General features: G+C 44.6%; 1 protein-coding gene across 1 annotated transcript; it reads left to right on the top strand.

The window, feature by feature from the left end:
• Positions 1 to 4,166: 4,166 nt before the first annotated feature.
• On the top strand, positions 4,167 to 17,692 carry LOC139441660 (uncharacterized). Its single transcript, XM_071222464.1, has 4 exons — positions 4,167 to 4,191; positions 5,663 to 5,924; positions 8,906 to 9,064; positions 15,090 to 17,692. The coding sequence occupies exons 2-4, from the start codon at positions 5,741 to 5,743 to the stop codon at positions 15,254 to 15,256; spliced, it is 510 nt and encodes a 169-aa protein (XP_071078565.1). The 5' UTR covers positions 4,167 to 4,191; positions 5,663 to 5,740; the 3' UTR covers positions 15,257 to 17,692.
• The last annotated feature ends 862 nt before the right edge of the window (positions 17,693 to 18,554 follow it).

Genomic DNA, 18,554 nt, shown 5'->3' with positions numbered 1-18,554 from the left:
GTTGTTCATGTGACCACAGTTACGTTTGCGTTTGAATATTTTACACAATGTAACATAATTCTTAGTTGTGACGTGCGGCGACCGACCTACAGTTCACAGACAGCAGCAAGGCTCCGCAACAACGCGTGCCGCATCAGCATCCGTACACAAGGTTAGATTGTTGCATTCCAGTAAAACATTATTGGGTCACATTCTACGTTGATCCTTGTATACTAATACAACAATAATCACATAATGATAATAATAATCATTGGATGCTCAGCTTTGGCAAAAACACAATATCTTAAGCGACATGAGAGCATGCTTCGATCCTTTCATAACCGTCTTGTGGTTTTTGACTCGGAGGTCCATCCATGGTACTATCCAGAATATGTTGATGACGTCATGGAAAATGATGATTGTAAACATTCTTTGGAATAGGCCTCAGACGTATCCAGGCCATCAAACCTGACCTTGTGCTTCTTGATACATTCAATGAAATCATTGCTATCATTGAATTATCTGTCATTTTTGACAATGTGATTGAAAAGATTCAGTAAAAACATTGCAAATATGCGGACCTCGCATATGTCATGCTTGTATTACAAGAAGTAAGTTGTCTGACTCCCCATGGATCTTGGTACCTTTGGTTTGGTACCTCAAAATCTGTTGGCTGACATTGGGAGAGTACCCGGGTTTGCTACCAGGAACACAGCCCTTTTGACAATCTGGGTAATGCAGAAGGCCGCAGTGTTGGGGAGTCTTCACATTCTCTAAAAAGTTCTGGGTGGGTTTGACCAGGCAGCGCTTCCTGGAAGAAGTCCCATTCGTTTTTAGGGCGGCGTGTAGACGGGGCAATGGCCCTGAGCTGTTGATGAGCCTAACCAGCCTGACTGTGCCAGTATCACCCAAACCCTCTTTCCTGTATGTATTTATTTTATCTGCAAAATATGATGATGCTTATTTGATGATGATGATGATGATGATGATAACAATCGTAGTTACTTCTGCCTTTATTATTATTATTATCATCAAGGAGCTCGTTAAGGTATGGGAGTTACGATCGTCTGCTCTGAAATCAACGGGTCCCAGAAACTACCGAGATTAACCAGATATACATATGCGTGCTATAACACTACACCGACTTTCTCGGCGAACAGGAGCGCAGTACAATAGCCTCAAGGTAAAACGAAGACTTGTCTTGAAGATCAAAGCAACATATACACAAAAGCCTGTATGGAATAATTTCTGCTCCATGTTGCATGCGATGCTATTTCGTTCTAGCTTTCGTTCCTCAACAGTTTGTTTATATTTTCCAGCAAATTTAACGAGTTTAAACATTGCCAATAATTTGGGTCACACAGCAGCTGTTTTCTTAATAAACATTTGTCACGCTACTCAACAATGTTCATTGATGTAATAGAAGCCGTTCATTGTGTTATAACATAATTCAAGGTCGACGGCGGGAGGTCAAAGAAAGGTTCCTTTTACAAACATTTCTAAACCGTCTACATCATATTTGCTTGTGACGGCTGCATATTGGGTAAGTCTTATTTGTTTCTACGTCATACTATTCGGCAAATACAGCCGACAGTGTGACGTCACATTACATTTAGATTGATATTTACTGTTACGTGATAAAACCATATATCAACATTATCTTTAAACTAAGAGTTGGCACTGTAGTCGCTGAATCTGTTCTGTGTGTGTTTTGCAGTAGAGGGGGATGTGATGGAATGGGTGAGTGAGGGGGGGGGGGGGGGATGTTTATTTTTTAAATATTTCTCGTACGGCTGCGTCGTGAACGGCCAGGACGTCGATAGCAGGGCAACACCGAATGTAAAACGTCTAATGCCTAACGACTAATCCCCCGTTCACATGCACATTTACTCACGTAAGTAATGTTGCACATATATAACTTTACATACGTGTGTATATGTAAATTTATTATGCGTTCACGTGAAAATTAACTTAAGTGTGTAAATAAGGTATGTTAATTGTGTAACGCACACACATCCATCTGTCTGTTCACTACTTTCAACGTGAAAAGGTTGTTTTTGTTTCAAAGTCAAATGACAAGAGTTACCTACAGAAATCTTCTCATGCAGCAATATGTGTGTCATTTAACCTGTACAAAAATGTTTGACTTCTCGAAACCCAAAGAAAACATCGCCCGTGCAGCTGTGGATGTACGTTGTATACTGAACAGCGTCAACTCCAGAATACAGAACTGTTGACAACTTGTTTTATGTTGGCAAAGTAACAGATATATCAATTCCGATCATCATCTGACGTGGGCATAAACGTCCACGTGGCAACATATACACACAGTGTAAATCTACATTTATATTTGCACGTGCTCCATGGTGGAAACAGACACCTCCTGCCACTTTACATGAGATGCTGTATTGGTAGGGGCATTTCGTGGCGCAGAAATGTGTGTGTGTGTGTGTGTATGTGTGTGTGTGTTGTGATGTTTCCCCAACCTTCAGATAACACGCTAGTCAATGTTGTAATGTTTTCCCATTCTGCAGATAACACGCTAGTCAATGTTGTAATGTTTTCCCATTCTACAGATAACACGCTAGTCAATGTTTTAATGTTTTCCCAATCTTCAGATAACACGCAAGTCAATGTTGTAATGTTTTCCCACCTCTTCAGATAACACGCTAGTCAATGTTGTAATGTTTTCCTAATCTTCAGATAACACGCTAGTCAATGTTGTTATGTTTTTCCAATCTTCAGATAACACGCAAGTCAATGTTGTAATGTTTTCCCATTCTGCAGATAACACGCTAGTCAATGTTGTAATGTTTTCCCATTCTGCAGATAAAATGCTAGTCAATGTTATCTTTTCCTAATCTGCAGATAACACACTAGTCAATGTTATGTTTTCCCAATTGCAGATAACACACCAGACAATGTTAAATTTTCCCAATCTGCAGATAACACGCTAGTCAATGTTGTAATGTTTTCCCATTCTGCAGATAAAACGCTAGTCAATGTTGTAATGTTTACCCATTCTGCATATAACACGCTAGTCACTGTTGCAATGTTTTCCTTATTCCATGGAAACACGCTAGTCAATGTTATGTTTTCCCAATCTGCAGATAACACGCTGGTCACTGTTGTAATGTTTTCCCATTCTGCAGATAACACGCTAGTAAATGTTGTAATGTTTTCCCATTCTACAGATAACACGCTAGTCAATGTTGTAATGTTTTCCCAATCTTCAGATAACACGATAGTCAATATTGTAATGTTTTTTTGCAATCTGCAGATAACACGCTAGTCAATGTTGTAATGTTTTCCCAATCTGCAGATAACATGCTAGTCAATGTTATCTTTTCCTAATCTGCAGATAACACACTAGTCAATGTTGTAATGTTTCCCCAATCTGCAGACACCATGCTAGTCAATGTTATCTTTTCCTAATCTGCAGATAACACACTAGTCAATGTTATGTTTTCCCAACTGCAGATAACACACCAGTCAATGTTATATTTTCCCAATCTGCAGATAACACGCTAGTCAATGTTGTAATGTTTTCCCAATTCCAGATACGAGCTAGTCAATGTTGTAATGTTTTCCCAATTGCAGATAACACGCTAGTCAATGTTGTAATGTTTTTTGCCAATCTTCAGATAACACGCTAGTCAATGTTGTAATGTTTTCCCAATCTTCAGATAACACGCTTGTCATTTCTGTAACTTTTTCTCAATCTGCAGATAACCCTCTAGTCAATGTTGGAATGTTTTCCCAATCTGCAGATAACACACTAGTCAATGTTATGTTTTCCCAATTGCAGATAACACACCAGTCAATGTTATATTTTCCCATTCTGCAGATAACACACCAGTCAATGTTATATTTTCCCATTCTGCAGATAACACACCAGTCAATGTTATATTTTCCCATTCTGCAGATAACACACCAGTCAATGTTATATTTTCCAAATCTGCAGATTACACGCTAGTCAATGTTGTAATGTTTTCTCAATCAATCTGTGGGTTTTCGAGGAAGTTTTAAATTTTAAAAAAAAGGTGTTAAATCAAAAATCTATTTTATCGTTTTGAATATTTGTTGTACTTATTGCATGCAAGTAATCGTAAACATGAACAACATTTATATTTTTAGTGGCCAGTCGCAAGAAGATTACATGGAGTAAGCTCCCCTCAAAAGAAGGGACGTAACTCTGTGAGCCGTGCTTTGGTGAGACTTTTTCACATGTCCGTTTGTTTTGTTTATGTTTTGATTCTGACATCGCGCATCTGTGAATTGTTGTTTGAAGTATATATTGTCATAAGAGTGGCCTGTGTTTATACAAGGGTTATCACAATGCTAATCCCATAAACACGATAATGCGAAAATGTGTTGAACGGCCGAATATGCTCATTAAACTCGGCTCAACAAATGGCTATAACGCGTGAACGTAAATGACAGAATGTAAAATTTACACAGAGTCAATGTGAAGATACTCGGGGATAAACCTTAAATACTCAGAATAAAATACCCCGCTAGCATTTCAATATAATGAATATTTATCATGTCCACTCTTTGATAATCATGATAATACACCCACTTCATGCATAAAGGTTTATGTTATTTTGATTTGAGAACATATCAGTTTGTTGACCAGTGCTTGTAGTTTGGCACAGTGCTCTTCTGCCTGGTCCTCCTATCAGTTTGTTGACCAGTGCTTGTAGTTTGGCGCCGTGCTCTTCTGCCTGGTCCTGCTATCAGTCTTGGCTTGACTGGTCTGGACTGTACATACTGACATGCATATACTGTATTATGTCTGACAGTGGTAAACAAAACTCATCTGTTAAGTCTCACCGTACATCACCATGGAAACTGGACATCACACTGAAATTATGAAACACAATCCTGAGCAGTTCATTGATCAGATGGTTTCATTATAGTGTGAGGAAATTATAAGACACTCACTCACTCAAAACAATCTCCATTTTATACAGGTGTCAGTCTTTCACTTTAAGAAATCTTCATTTTGCTCATTTGTAATCTTGATGCAGTTATTCTGCCTGTGAACCATACTATGTTGGACTGCCTCCGTGGTCTAGTGGTAGAACGTCTGCCCAGAGAGCGGAAGGTCCATCATTTGCTCCCCGACAGAAAGACATTAAAAGATTGTAGTCGTTGTTCCCCTGCCTGGCTCTCAGCATTAAGGGGATACAACAAGGGCTGGTTGGCTCGGAGTCAGTATACTATGTGAGTGGGGTAATCATGTTAAGCTGCGCAAGGTATCTCAGGGTGCTAGCACTATGAATCGCATCAGTCCTGATTAGTACAAGCAGCCATACACACATGCATGCACGTCGCTATGTACTACAATAATCTTAGACGCAATGTTAAGTCCCATTTCACCTCACCTCGTACCACATTGAGGAATATATATTGTGATACAACTGTACTTTGGCAAACATACACTACTTATCACGTCAGACATGTTTTAAAAGCGAGGATGCGAGTCCATAAAAAGAGGACAAATCCTCTTCACCAACAGATACTTTAGGGAAACCTTGTAGTTTAACTTTAAAGCGTTGGCTCATCATGCTAAAGACCCTGGTTGGAATCCCTAAATCGATACAACTGGAATATTGCTAATTGGGTAAAGCCGCACTAACTCACATACTGATCAATATACATGTGAATATGTTCACAGTTACAGATGACCAATGAGGTGAGGCAGCTGATGAGGTACTCTGCGCCAGCATTGATGTAGCCATGGTAACAAGCTCTGATGCTTTCCTCCGAGCGCCACGCCCTGTACCTGGTGGTACCCGCCAACATCCTGTACACTCTCGCGGCAGTCACACACTCATGGTTTGAGCTGCCTCCTCACAGCTTCTACGGTCTGTGGTGGGTGCAGTTCTGTGACTATCTGCGTTGTCAGATTATACCAGCATTCTACTCCGAGGAACCAGGTTTGTGGGAACTCTTTTGCTTTCTGTCTCTTTCTCTGGGGTTGAATCTTCATCAGGAGCCTGTTCATGAAGTTTATCATTAAACCTATGTATCAAATGGCAAACACGGATATCAGCGAAGTCTGTTCTTGAAGCTGTCTTTGCACAAATGTTAGCGACAAATGCTATGAGGAGGATCTAACTCAGACATCATGTTCATGAAGGAAAGAAGTTGTCAGAATCTGTTTCCCATTTGATATTTTCAAAATACATTTTACATGTTTACATTTTCAAAATACTGACCCAGGTTGTTGATTGTGACCTGTGCCTAACAGTAATTCTATAAAAGATACCTTAATGCCACTACACTACCGTACATTAGTTCATGGGTACACTACCACACAACCTCACCCACAACCTCACCCTACACTGGTACACTGCCACACAACCTCACCCTATGCTGGTACCATGCCCAACAACCTCACCCTACACTGGTACACTGCCACACAACCTCACCCTGCACTGGTGGGACCTGACAAACCTCACCCTACACAGGTACCCTGCCCAACAACCTCACCCTACACTGGTAGGACCACACTATCTCATCCTACACTGGTACCCTGCCACACAACCTCACCTTACACTGGTACCCTGTCACACAATCTCACCCTACACTGGTATACTGTCACACAACCTCACCCTACACTGGTACCCTGCCACACAACCTCACCCTTCATTGGTACCCTGCCCAATAACCTCACCCACAACCTCACCCTTCACTGTACCCTGCCACACAACCTTATCCTACACTGGTACACTACCACACAACCTCACCCACAACCTCACCCTTCACTGTACCCTGCTACACAACCTCGCCCTTCACTGGTACACTGCCACACAACCTCACCCTACTCTGGTACCCTGCCAAACAACCTCACCCAACACTGGTACACTGCCACAAACCCCACCCTACGCTGGTACACTGCCAAACAACCTCACCCTACACTGGTTGGACCACACAACCTCACCCTACACTGGTACCCTGCCCAGCAACCTGACACACACAACCTCACCCTACACTGGTACCCTGTCACACAACCCCACCCTACACTGGTACACTTTCACACAACCTCACCCTACTCTGGTACCCTGCCAAACAACCTCACCCTACACTGGTACACTGCCACAAACCCCACCCTACACTGGTACACAGCCAAACAACCTCACCCTACACTGGTTGGACCACACAACCTCACCCTACACTGGTACCCTGCCCAGCAACCTGACACACACAACCTCACCCTACACTGGTACCCTGTCACACAACCCCACCCTACACTGGTACACTTTCACACAACCTCACCCTGCACTGGTGGGACCTGACAAACCTCACCCTACACAGGTACCCTGCCCAACAATCTGACACACACAACCTCACCCTACACTGGTACCCTGTCACACAACCCCACCCTACACTGGTACACTGCCACACAACCTCACCCTGCACTGGTGGGACCTGACAAACCTCACCCTACACAGGTACTCTGCCCAACAACCTCACCCTACACTGGTAGGACCACACTATCTCATCCTACACTGGTACCCTGCCACACAACCTCACCCTACACTGGTACCCTGTCACACAACCTCACCCTACACTGGTATACTGTCACACAACCTCACCCTACACTGGTACCCTGCCACACAACCTCACCCTACATTGGTACCCTGCCCAAAAACCTCACCCACAACCTCACCCTTCACTGTACCCTGCCACACAACCTTATCCTACACTGGTACACTACCGCACAACCTCACCCACAACCTCACCCTTCACTGTACCCTGCTACACAACCTCGCCCTTCACTGGTACACTGCCACACAACCTCACCCTACTCTGGTACCCTGCCAAACAACCTCACCCTACACTGGTACACTGCCACAAACCCCACCCTACACTGGTACACTGCCAAACAACCTCACCCTACACTGGTTGGACCACACAACCTCACCCTACACTGGTACCCTGCCCAGCAACCTGACACACACAACCTCACCCTACACTGGTACCCTGTCACACAACCCCACCCTACACTGGTACACTTTCACACAACCTCACCCTACTCTGGTACCCTGCCAAACAACCTCACCCTACACTGGTACACTGCCACAAACCCCACCCTACACTGGTACACTGCCAAACTACCTCACCCTACACTGGTTGGACCACACAACCTCACCCTACACTGGTACCCTGCCCAGCAACCTGACACACACAACCTCACCCTACACTGGTACCCTGTCACACAACCTCACCCTACACTGGTACACTTTCACACAACCTCACCCTACTCTGGTACCCTGCCAAACAACCTCACCCTACACTGGTACCCTGTCACACAACCCCACCCTACACTGGTACCCTGTCACACAACCCCACCCTACACTGGTACACTGTCACACAACCTCACCCTTCACTGGTACACTGCCACACAACCTCACCCTACACTGGTAGGACCACTCAACCTCACCCTACACTGGTACCCTGTCACTCAACCTCACCCTACACTGGTACACTGCCACACAACCTCACCCTACACTGGTACCCTGTCACTCAACCTCACCTTTCCATGGCCACCTCTGTGGTTTAGTTGTAGAGCGCCCACCCGGAGAGTGGAAGGTCCGGGGTTTCAATCCCTGTCAAATCAAAAGACGTAAAAAGATGGTACTTGTTGTTACCCTGTCTGGCACTCGGCTTTAAGGGGCTAAAACAAGTACTGGTCTGTTCGGAGTCAGTATACTGTGTCTGAGTGGAGTATTTATGTTAAACTGCGGCATGGTATCTCAGTGGGCTAGCACTATAAATCAGCATCAGTCCAGACTAGTACAAGCAGCCACACACACATATAAGTGCAATAATCTTGGACATTTAACCCCACCTCACCTCACCTTTCCACACGCCTCCAGGCATGTTGGTCTAGATGTGGACTGCTGTGTTTCAGTGTGGTACCACGTACTGCAGGGCCTCAGTCTGCTGGGATGGGGAATGCTGTCTTTGTCCATGATGCTGCTACTTTCTACACGACTAGATAAGTGCCTCCCAGAGCAGCTTGTGAAGAGCAAGCGTCAGCTGACTATATCTGGAGTTTGTCTTGTTTCTGGTGAGTTCTGTTTTAGTTGTCACAGTATCAAAACATTGTCTGTAACAGGCAACTAGTGAGGTTTGGGTCAGTGTGACCCTGTTTGAATGTCAACCTGACCCAGACCAGCTCATGTAGTTGGGAAATAGCTCATAAAGAAATTAGGAATGGATGGAGACAATATGAACTGTGAGTCGCCATGGACACCAAAGACAACAGATGTTGAAATGATGGAAACTAAGTAACTTTAAGCATGCATGTCAGCCCTCAATTTGCAACTTATTTGGTCGCTATAGCGATCTATTTTTGTTTTCTTGGATCAGTATTTTCATATCAGTCACCATCTTGTGCCTGGTCTTAACCCAAGTTTCGCCTCTAAAAGAGTTATGGTCATAAAGTTGACTACGTGATTGAAGCAACAGTATGATACATCCATATATATCGGTAAACAAACTGTTCTGGTAAAACAAGCTCCAGGCATTGATCGAATGAAGCACGTATAGGTTATTAATCACTCCGCTAGTAATATTAAGTGTTCGCAAGGCTGTAGACAGTTTATGTTCGGCATGTGCTGTACAGATATTCCAGGAAGGGTAACATGGTGGCGGATCAGTCGATACAGGGAAAGCGTTATTCAAAGTTTGCCCAGTTGAAAACAACAACAAAGTGCCACAGAGGTTCGGAATATGAATCAGATGCGAGACCATGACTCGCAGCGGAAACGATGGTTTGGCCGAGAACATTCAGAAAGATTTGTCTGCTAGTTCTGAATGTTTTATGTCGTTGCTTACTTGAACTGGTTCCACTGTTGGTTCCACTGTTGGTACCACTGATCTCAGTTTTAAGTGAACTTCCGGACAGTAAATACGTTTGATTTGGAATATTTTTTTTCTAATTGATTAAAAGTCTTCTAATGACCAATGAAATGCTCTCATAACGTTTCGTGTCAATCTGAGAATGTACGGTACAACTATCATTGTCCTGATTCTGATCAGCGTTTTCAGCATCATGCCTTTATTATTGAAATTTTGTTAACGACTTGATGGTATTATATGTTGCATCATTAGTGTCTTGTGTTTACAATCTTGTCTTGTGTTTTCCAATATGATTCAACATGGGGAAAGGGTCAGAGATCGCTCGCTTGTGACATTTGTCCTTGTGTGCAGTATTGCCCCCAGACCTGACATTTGGGGAAAGGGTCAGAGATCGCTCGCTTGTGACAGTTGTCCTTGTGTGCAGTATTGCCCCCAGACCTGACATTTGGGGAAAGGGTCAGAGATCGCTCGCTTGTGACAGTTGTCCTTGTGTGCAGTATTGCCCCCAGACCTGACATTTGGGGAAAGGGTCAGAGATCGCTCGCTTGTGACATTTGTCCTTGTGTGCAGTATTGCCCCCAGACCTGACATTTGGGGAAAGGGTCAGAGATCGCTCGCTTGTGACAGTTGTCCTTGTGTGCAGTATTGCCCCCAGACCTGACATTTGGGGAAAGGGTCAGAGATCGCTCGCTTGTGACAGTTGTCCTTGTGTGCAGTATTGCCCCCAGACCTGACATTTGGGGAAAGGGTCAGAGATCGCTCGCTTGTGACAGTTGTCCTTGTGTGCAGTATTGCCCCCAGACCTGACATTTGGGGAAAGGGTCAGAGATCGCTCGCTTGTGACAGTTGTCCTTGTGTGCAGTATTGCCCCCAGACCTGACATTTGGGGAAAGGGTCAGAGATCGCTCGCTTGTGACAGTTGTCCTTGTGTGCAGTATTGCCCCCAGACCTGACATTTGGGGAATGGGTCAGACATTGCTCGCTTGTGACAGTTGTCCTTGTGTGCAGTATTGCCCCCAGACCTGACATTTGGGGAATGGGTCAGACATTGCTCGCTTGTGACAGTTGTCCTTGTGTGCAGTATTGCCCCCAGACCTGACGAGTGGGGAATGGGTCAGACATTGCTCGCTTGTGACAGTTGTCCTTGTGTGCAGTATTGCCCCCAGACCTGGCGAGTTGCCGGGTATGTTTTTATGTTTACGGGCCTCACATTTACAAAAGTCATGGAAAGGCCCACAATTGTCAAGGTCTATGGGCCCTAAGGCCCGCCTTAAAAAAATCGTAGTTTCATCACTGCAAGGTGTCTCACTTTGAAAAGATGTTTGACTGAAACCATTGACTTGTAGTTCACTGTTGAAGAGTCACTGGAATCCTTATTAGTTCCCACTCCAGTGTTCGCCAAGACACAAACAGAATCTGACTTCATAACTACTTTTTCTGAAATACCGAGAAGTACCACAAGTTGATGGGAATTCTTGAATTTCTCCCTTAAGTACTTCAAGACAGTGGTGTCTGCATGTAGAGGGAAGGGAGGTAACTCTGTCACTTGAGTCCTCCCTGTTTCTTGAGGCTATTTGGGTTGGTACAAAACTTGCAGAATGCTGATTTAATGCAGTGTATTGTGAAAATAACACCTCATGAAATTTAACATGATTTATTTATCTTCACGTTTTTATGGATTCAGATTTTTTGTTGCTACTCCCCGAGCTCCTTTTTCAGAATTGTCACCTGCTGTTTCCTTGGTGTATTATGTCTCCCCATGGTCTACTATTTCTTTCATATTTTTACATTGCATCAACTGTAGTGCTGCTTCATTAATGTATTAATCAGAATCTCTACTACAGAAACTGTATTTATGTGCTACTATCATGATTATTGTCCCCCGCAGCGCGAAAGTGCGGAGCGGGGGATATAGTATTCACGACCGTCCATACGTCCCATCTGTTTGTTGCCGCGATATCTCAAGAACTAAACACTGGGTTGTCTTCATATTTGGAACTATGGTGTATATACAGACACCGCAGACACCAGTCGGATTTGGTGACCTTGACCCCATTTTCAAGGTCACAGCAGGCAAATCTGCTTTTGGATTTGGAAAACGGTGTTGTCGCGATATCTCAAGAACTAATTGCTTGATTGTCTTCATATTTGGAACTATTGTGTATATACAGACTCCGCAGACACCAGTCAGATTTGGTGACCTTGACCCCATTTTCAAGGTCACAGCAGGTAAATCTGCTTTTGGAATTGGTAAACGGTGTTGCCGCGATATCTCAAGAACTTATCGCTGGATTGTCTTCATATTTGGTACTATGGTGTATATACAGGCAGGGGACATTTCATCACTTTGTGACAAATACTTGTTATTTTCTGTATTTGCGAATAAAATTTATTGTAACAATTTGAACTAATGTATCAAAAAACAGGAGAGGGGAGACATCTGTTTTCGTGAGTAAAAACACATTCTAGTTTGAATTGATGAGCATGTTGTCGTTTCTTTTGTTTTGCCCGTTTAGATGTACAAACTATCTTTATTTGGTAAAATTGCTATAAAAATTAATTGTGCATTAATACTTGAGGTATCTTTTGGATAAACAGTAACTAGGAATGCAAAACATTAGGGATGTCAGCTGGGGAAGAAACATGGTCCGGTCCAACTACTGTGGAGGCCCAACTACTGTGGAGGGTCCTTTGCAGTCATAAATAAATCGTTTTTGATCCAATAAATGGGGTTTGTCTTTTAATTAGGTCCGCCGACCTAAGGTAGACTCCCCAATCCTAGCTGGGACAACATCCTGCCCCAGCAACAATATACTCTTACACTCATTAGTCCAACCCATAGCAAACAACTGATGGCAATCCATGTGATTATGAACATAACACAACACAATGAGTCAATATAAAATAGATTTTTGAAGCTATCGTAAAATCACGACACTACAGATATCCAGCTGTTTCACTCAGCCATTGTTACTCCGTGTCTCTTCAAACGGTTCTGAGAACATTTCTCTCCGGTCCACCGGTCAACATTCAGACGTCAAGCACATGGATATCCCCCCACCGGTCCACCAGTTCCAGACACACCTACCACCAGTCCACCGGTTCCAGACACACCTACCACCAGTCCACCGGTTCCAGACACACCTACCACCAGTCCACCGGTTCCAGACACACCTACCACCAGTCCAACGGTTCTAGACACACCTGCCACCAGTGCATCGGTTCTAGACACACCTACCACCAGTCCACAGGTTCTAGACATACCTACCACCAGTCCACCGGTTCCAGACACACCTACCACCAGTCCAACGGTTCTAGACACACCTGCCACCAGTGCATCGGTTCTAGACACACCTACCACCAGTCCACCGGTTCCAGACACACCTACCACCAGTCCATCGGTTCTAGACACACCTACCACCAGTCCACAGGTTCTAGACACACCTACCACAGGTCCATCGGTTTTAGAGACACTTACCACCGGTCCACTGGTTCCAGACACACCTACCACCAGTCCACCGGTTCTAGACACACCTACCACCAGTCCACCGGTTCCAGACACACATACCACCAGTCCACCGGTTCTAGACACACCTGCCACCAGTCCCAGGTTCTAGACACACCTACCACCAGTCAACCGGTTCCAGACACACCTACCACCAGTCAACCGGTTCCAGACACACTTACCACCAGTCCACCGGTTCTAGACACACCTACCACCAGTCCACCGGTTCCAGACACACCTACCACCAGTCCAACGGTTCCAGACACACTTACCACCAGTCCACCAGTTCTAGACACACCTACCACCAGTCCCAGGTTCTAGACACACCTACCACCAGTCCCAGGTTCTAGACACACCTACCACCAGTCCACCGGTTCCAGACACACCTACCACCAGTCCACCGCTTCTAGACACATCTACCACCAGTCCCAGGTTCTAGACACACCTACCACCAGTCCCAGGTTCTAGACACACCTACCACCAGTCAACCGGTTCCAGACACACTTACCACCAGTCCACCGGTTCCAGACACACCTACCACCAGTCCACCGGTTCTAGACACACCTACCACCAGTCCACCGGTTCCAGACACATTCCACCGGTTCTAGACACACCTACCACCAGTCCCAGGTTCTAGACACACCTACCACCAGTCCCAGGTTCTAGACACACATACCTCTAGTCCAAGGTTCTAGACACACCTACCACCAGTCCACCGGTTCCAGACACACATACCACCAGTCCACCGGTTCTAGACACACCTGCCACCAGTCCCAGGTTCTAGACACACCTACCACCAGTCAACCGGTTCCAGACTCACCTACCACCAGTCCACCGGTTCCAGACTCACCTACCACCAGTCCACCGGTTCCAGACACACCTACCACCAGTCCACCGGTTCCAGACACACCTACCACCAGTCCACCGGTTCCAGACACACCTACCACCAGTCCACCGCTTCTAGACACACCTACCACCAGTCCATCGGTTAGAGAGACACAACCACCGGTACACCAGATTACCATCTGACTGGTGAACACCACCGGTATATCGATGGGAACACCTGTAACATAGACGGGTATATAAGGAGCTCCCCTACATAATTACAATTAGTCCGATGAGAGCCAGCCAGCTCGAAAATAGTCACTGATAGTGATAACGAGATTACTCTTGGGTTTTAGACCCACACCTTATCTTATCTACTGTGGAGGCGAGAAAGGGTGAAACTGGATGTCAACTGGGGAAGAAACATGGTGAGGTCTAACTGCTGTGGAGGCTAGTTAGGGTGAAACTAGATGTCAACTGGGGAAGAAACATGGTCAGGTCTAACTGCTGTGGAGGCTAGTTAGGTTGAAACTGGATGTCAACTGGGGAAGAAACATGGTCAGGTCTAACTGCTGTGGAGGCAAGAGGGTGAAACTGGATGTCAACTGGGGAAGAAACATGGTCAGGTCTAACTGCTGTGGAGGCTAGTTAGGGTGAAACTGGATGTCAACTGGGGAAGAAACATGGTCAGGTCTAACTGCTGTGGAGGCTAGTTAGGGTGAAACTGGAATGTTACCTTTGGAAGAAACATGGTCAGGTCTAACTGCTGTGGAGGCTAGTTAGGGTGAAACTGGATGTCAACTGGGGAAGAAACATGGTGAGGTATAACTGCTGTAGAGGCTAGTTAGGGTGAAGCTTGTTTTTTATGTTCTTCTTATGTTTATTTATGTTCTTCTTTCAGTGTTTGCCATCTCCTCCAGCCTGGTGGTGTTCTATGCGAAGCTGGACGAGTCGAGTCCGGCCATGCACCCACAGATCTCCTGGTCCGCCATCTTGGCAGGCACTGCCTGTCTGTTTGAACTTCTCGCTGGCATCATGTTGATGCAGGTCCCCACATTCACGACATGATCTGGGCACACACCTTTACACTGGGCATTTGTTGAGTTTGTGTTAACATGAGTTTACATCACTACAGAGGAGGTACTTGTCCACATTTGATGAGGATCGGACTGAGTGTCAAGGATGCTGAATATATAGACACAGTAAGTGTCAGTGATGTGACGATGTTGAGAGATGGTCTCTTATACATGTTATTTAATTTTGCCATGGTATTGATGCGTTTTTCAGATGTGTTCTTCACATTTCAAAAAGTTGTGTTTTGGGGTGTATATATGCGGGTCTGTAATCAAATAATAAACAAGCTCTCAACATCAACCCATGAGATAATGGATTCTATTTCATTAATAAATATGTTTTTGCCAAAGTCATAGAGCCATTCTTGTTAAAGACAAAACAATCTCAGACTGACTGAAAGTCATTATTGTTAAAGAGAAGAGTTTACCTGTGAGTTAGGTAGAAGTAGAGTTAAGTAGAGTCCAGAGAATACAATATGTGGCATGTCTGGAGAGTACAATATGTGGCATGTCTGGAGAGTACAATATGTGGCATGTCTAGAGAGTACAATATGGGTCTACAGAAGACAATATGTGGCATGTCTAGAGAGTACAATATGTGGCATGTCTGGAGAGTACAATATGTGGCATGTCTAGCATGTCTAGAGAGTACAATATGTGGCATGTCTAGAGAGTACAATATGTCACCTTGTTGGTTGTGTTGGTGTTCAGGGAATACATTATGTGACATGTCCAGAGACTGCAATTTGTGAAGTGTTTGAAGAATACAAAATGTGACATTGTTCGTTGTGTGGACTCTGAAGCATCTGTTGTCAGCCGTGCTGCCTGTTGAACAAGTCTCAGTCATTAACTTGATGGGATGTAGTTAATCTTTCCATTCCAACATATGTATGACTTTGATTACTGGGTCATTTGATGACTTGTGGTAGGATTCTGAGGCAGTAAAGTCTCCGTACCTCATGCTCAGTAGAACATGCCGATGATGATCCAGGGGTTCCTACTAACTTATTCTCCTGACAATCATTGTACCCCGATGGTGTGCTGCTCACAATATCGATCACTTGATATGTGACCTGACTCTGTTATTTACAGGCTGCTGGGATTTTTCAGAAATACTGCTAACTGTCAGAAAAAAACATTTGCTCTCTCTTTGTTGTCAGAGATTCAGACAGTGCCAGTAGCATGGTCTCAGTTGAGGCCTTCAGCTGCCTGGTCAACTCTGTGTGTTTGTTTATATAAACTCAGTCAGTCAGTCAGTTGTAACATGATTTGAGTTTGGGTCACTGTTACTCAGGGTTCTGGACTGTCGATGCTTAACTTGTGTTCAGCCATTTCAACTCATTGAGCACTGCCCCACTTTCTGGCTGCAGTTTCCAACTTGTTATGGAACACTTAGCTACTTATGATCGCTGTCATGTTACACACTTAGATAGATGAAGGTGTGGTTTCGTTAGCATGGTAAATATTTCAAATACTCACTGGATCACCTGTGATTATCTCCCTTTACTTGGACAAGCTATCTCCACTTACTGGCCCTCCTACTGACATCAGTGACGCCACTGTGGTTGAGGGGGTTCATTGCTGAGGTGAATCAGCTAAAACCGTATTCATGAATGCGTCTCCAGAGCTATGTCAGGGCTAATGTGTTCACCTGTCCGTCCCGTCCCTTGTGAATAGTGTACATACACACAGTACTCTTTCTTTACCAAGTATTGGTTTTCTGTCCATCATTGAACTGTTTTGAAGTGATTTATTTCAAAGCCAGTGGGTTTTCATTAGCATCATTTGGTACACAACAATTTTGCTATTCAAGCAAGCAGTGGCTCAGAAATACGGTACATTATTATGATCTGACATTACTGTGAGTACTGGCCTTGCAATATTGCAGGTTAATATGATCTGAGATTTCACCGAGTACTGGCTCAGAAATACTGTACATAATTAAGATCTGAAATTAGAGTGTGTGTTGGTTCGCTGGATAGGAAGGGGTTCTTGAACAGAGCAACAGATGTTGTAAAAATGAAGGAAACTGTCAACTGAATGATCACATTGTTTTGTATTCCTGTTGGTGGTGATGGTATCGTGTTGTTTAAGGGACCGAATATTTGATATTCTGGGAGGGGGATCTATGATTTTGTTTGGAGACTAAATGTGCTTTCTGCTAAAGCTACAAATCAATATAAATTTTAGAAATAAATGATCTGAAGCAGAAATTATTTTTTCTGGAACAATATATGTTGTTGATAAAGTAGCACCCCATCCCCCAATATCAAATGGTCAGTCCCTAAGAATGTTGTATTTCGAATACAGATGACACAGGGTGAATCTCATGTTACGTATGTGCAACGTTTTATATAGGAGACATTTGTATATTTGCATTTGCAAGTTTCTGTTGTGAATGAATATTTTGCAGATGTATTGAAATAAAGTGTTTATACCAACAGAAATCATTACTGCTTTTTGAGTAAACAGCCGGTAGTTGACACTTAAACTAGAACTTTTTTTGCCTTCACATGACAGTGGTCAGTTTGCAGCAGAGATGTCAGACACACTGTGTGGTGAGACACTGAGAGGGTTGTGAGAGAGATGTCAGGCACACAGCGTGGTGAGACTGGGACAGAGGTGTCAGACACACTGTGTGGTGAGACTGTGACAGAGGTGTCAGACACACTGTGTGGTGAGACACTGAGAGGGTTGTGAGAGAGAGATGTCAGGCACACAGAGTATTGAGAGAGATGTCAGGCACACTGTGTGGTGAGACTGTGACAGAGGTGTCAGACACACTGTGTGGTGAGACACTGAGAGGGTTGTGAGAGAGATGTCAGGCACACAGCGTGGCGAGAGAGATGTCAGGCACACTGTGTGGTGAGACTGTGACAGAGGTGTCAGACACACTGTGTGGTGAGACACTGAGAGGGTTGTGAGAGAGATGTCAGGCACACTGTGTGGTGAGAGAGATGTCAGGCACACTGTGTGGTAAGACTGTGACAGAGGTGTCAGACACACTGTGTGGTGAGACACTGAGAGAGATGTCAGGCACACTGTGGTGAGAGAGAGATGTCAGGCACACTGTGGTGAGAGAGAGATGTCAGGCATACAGCGTGGTGAGACTGAGAGAGATGTCAGGCACACTCTGTGGTGAGAGAGATGTCAGGCACACTGTGGTGAGAGAGAGATGTCAGGCACACTCTGTGGTGAGAGAGTTGTCAGGCACACTGTGGTGAGAGAGAGATGTCAGGCACACTGTGGTGAGAGAGAGATGTCAGGCACACTCTGTGGTGAGAGAGTTGTCA

Source organism: Haliotis cracherodii, unplaced genomic scaffold (assembly GCF_022045235.1).
Source record: "Haliotis cracherodii isolate W230 unplaced genomic scaffold, xgHalCrac1.p SCAF_42, whole genome shotgun sequence".
NCBI classification, from domain to species: domain Eukaryota; kingdom Metazoa; phylum Mollusca; class Gastropoda; order Lepetellida; family Haliotidae; genus Haliotis; species Haliotis cracherodii.
This window is presented reverse-complemented; position numbering and strand designations above follow the sequence as displayed.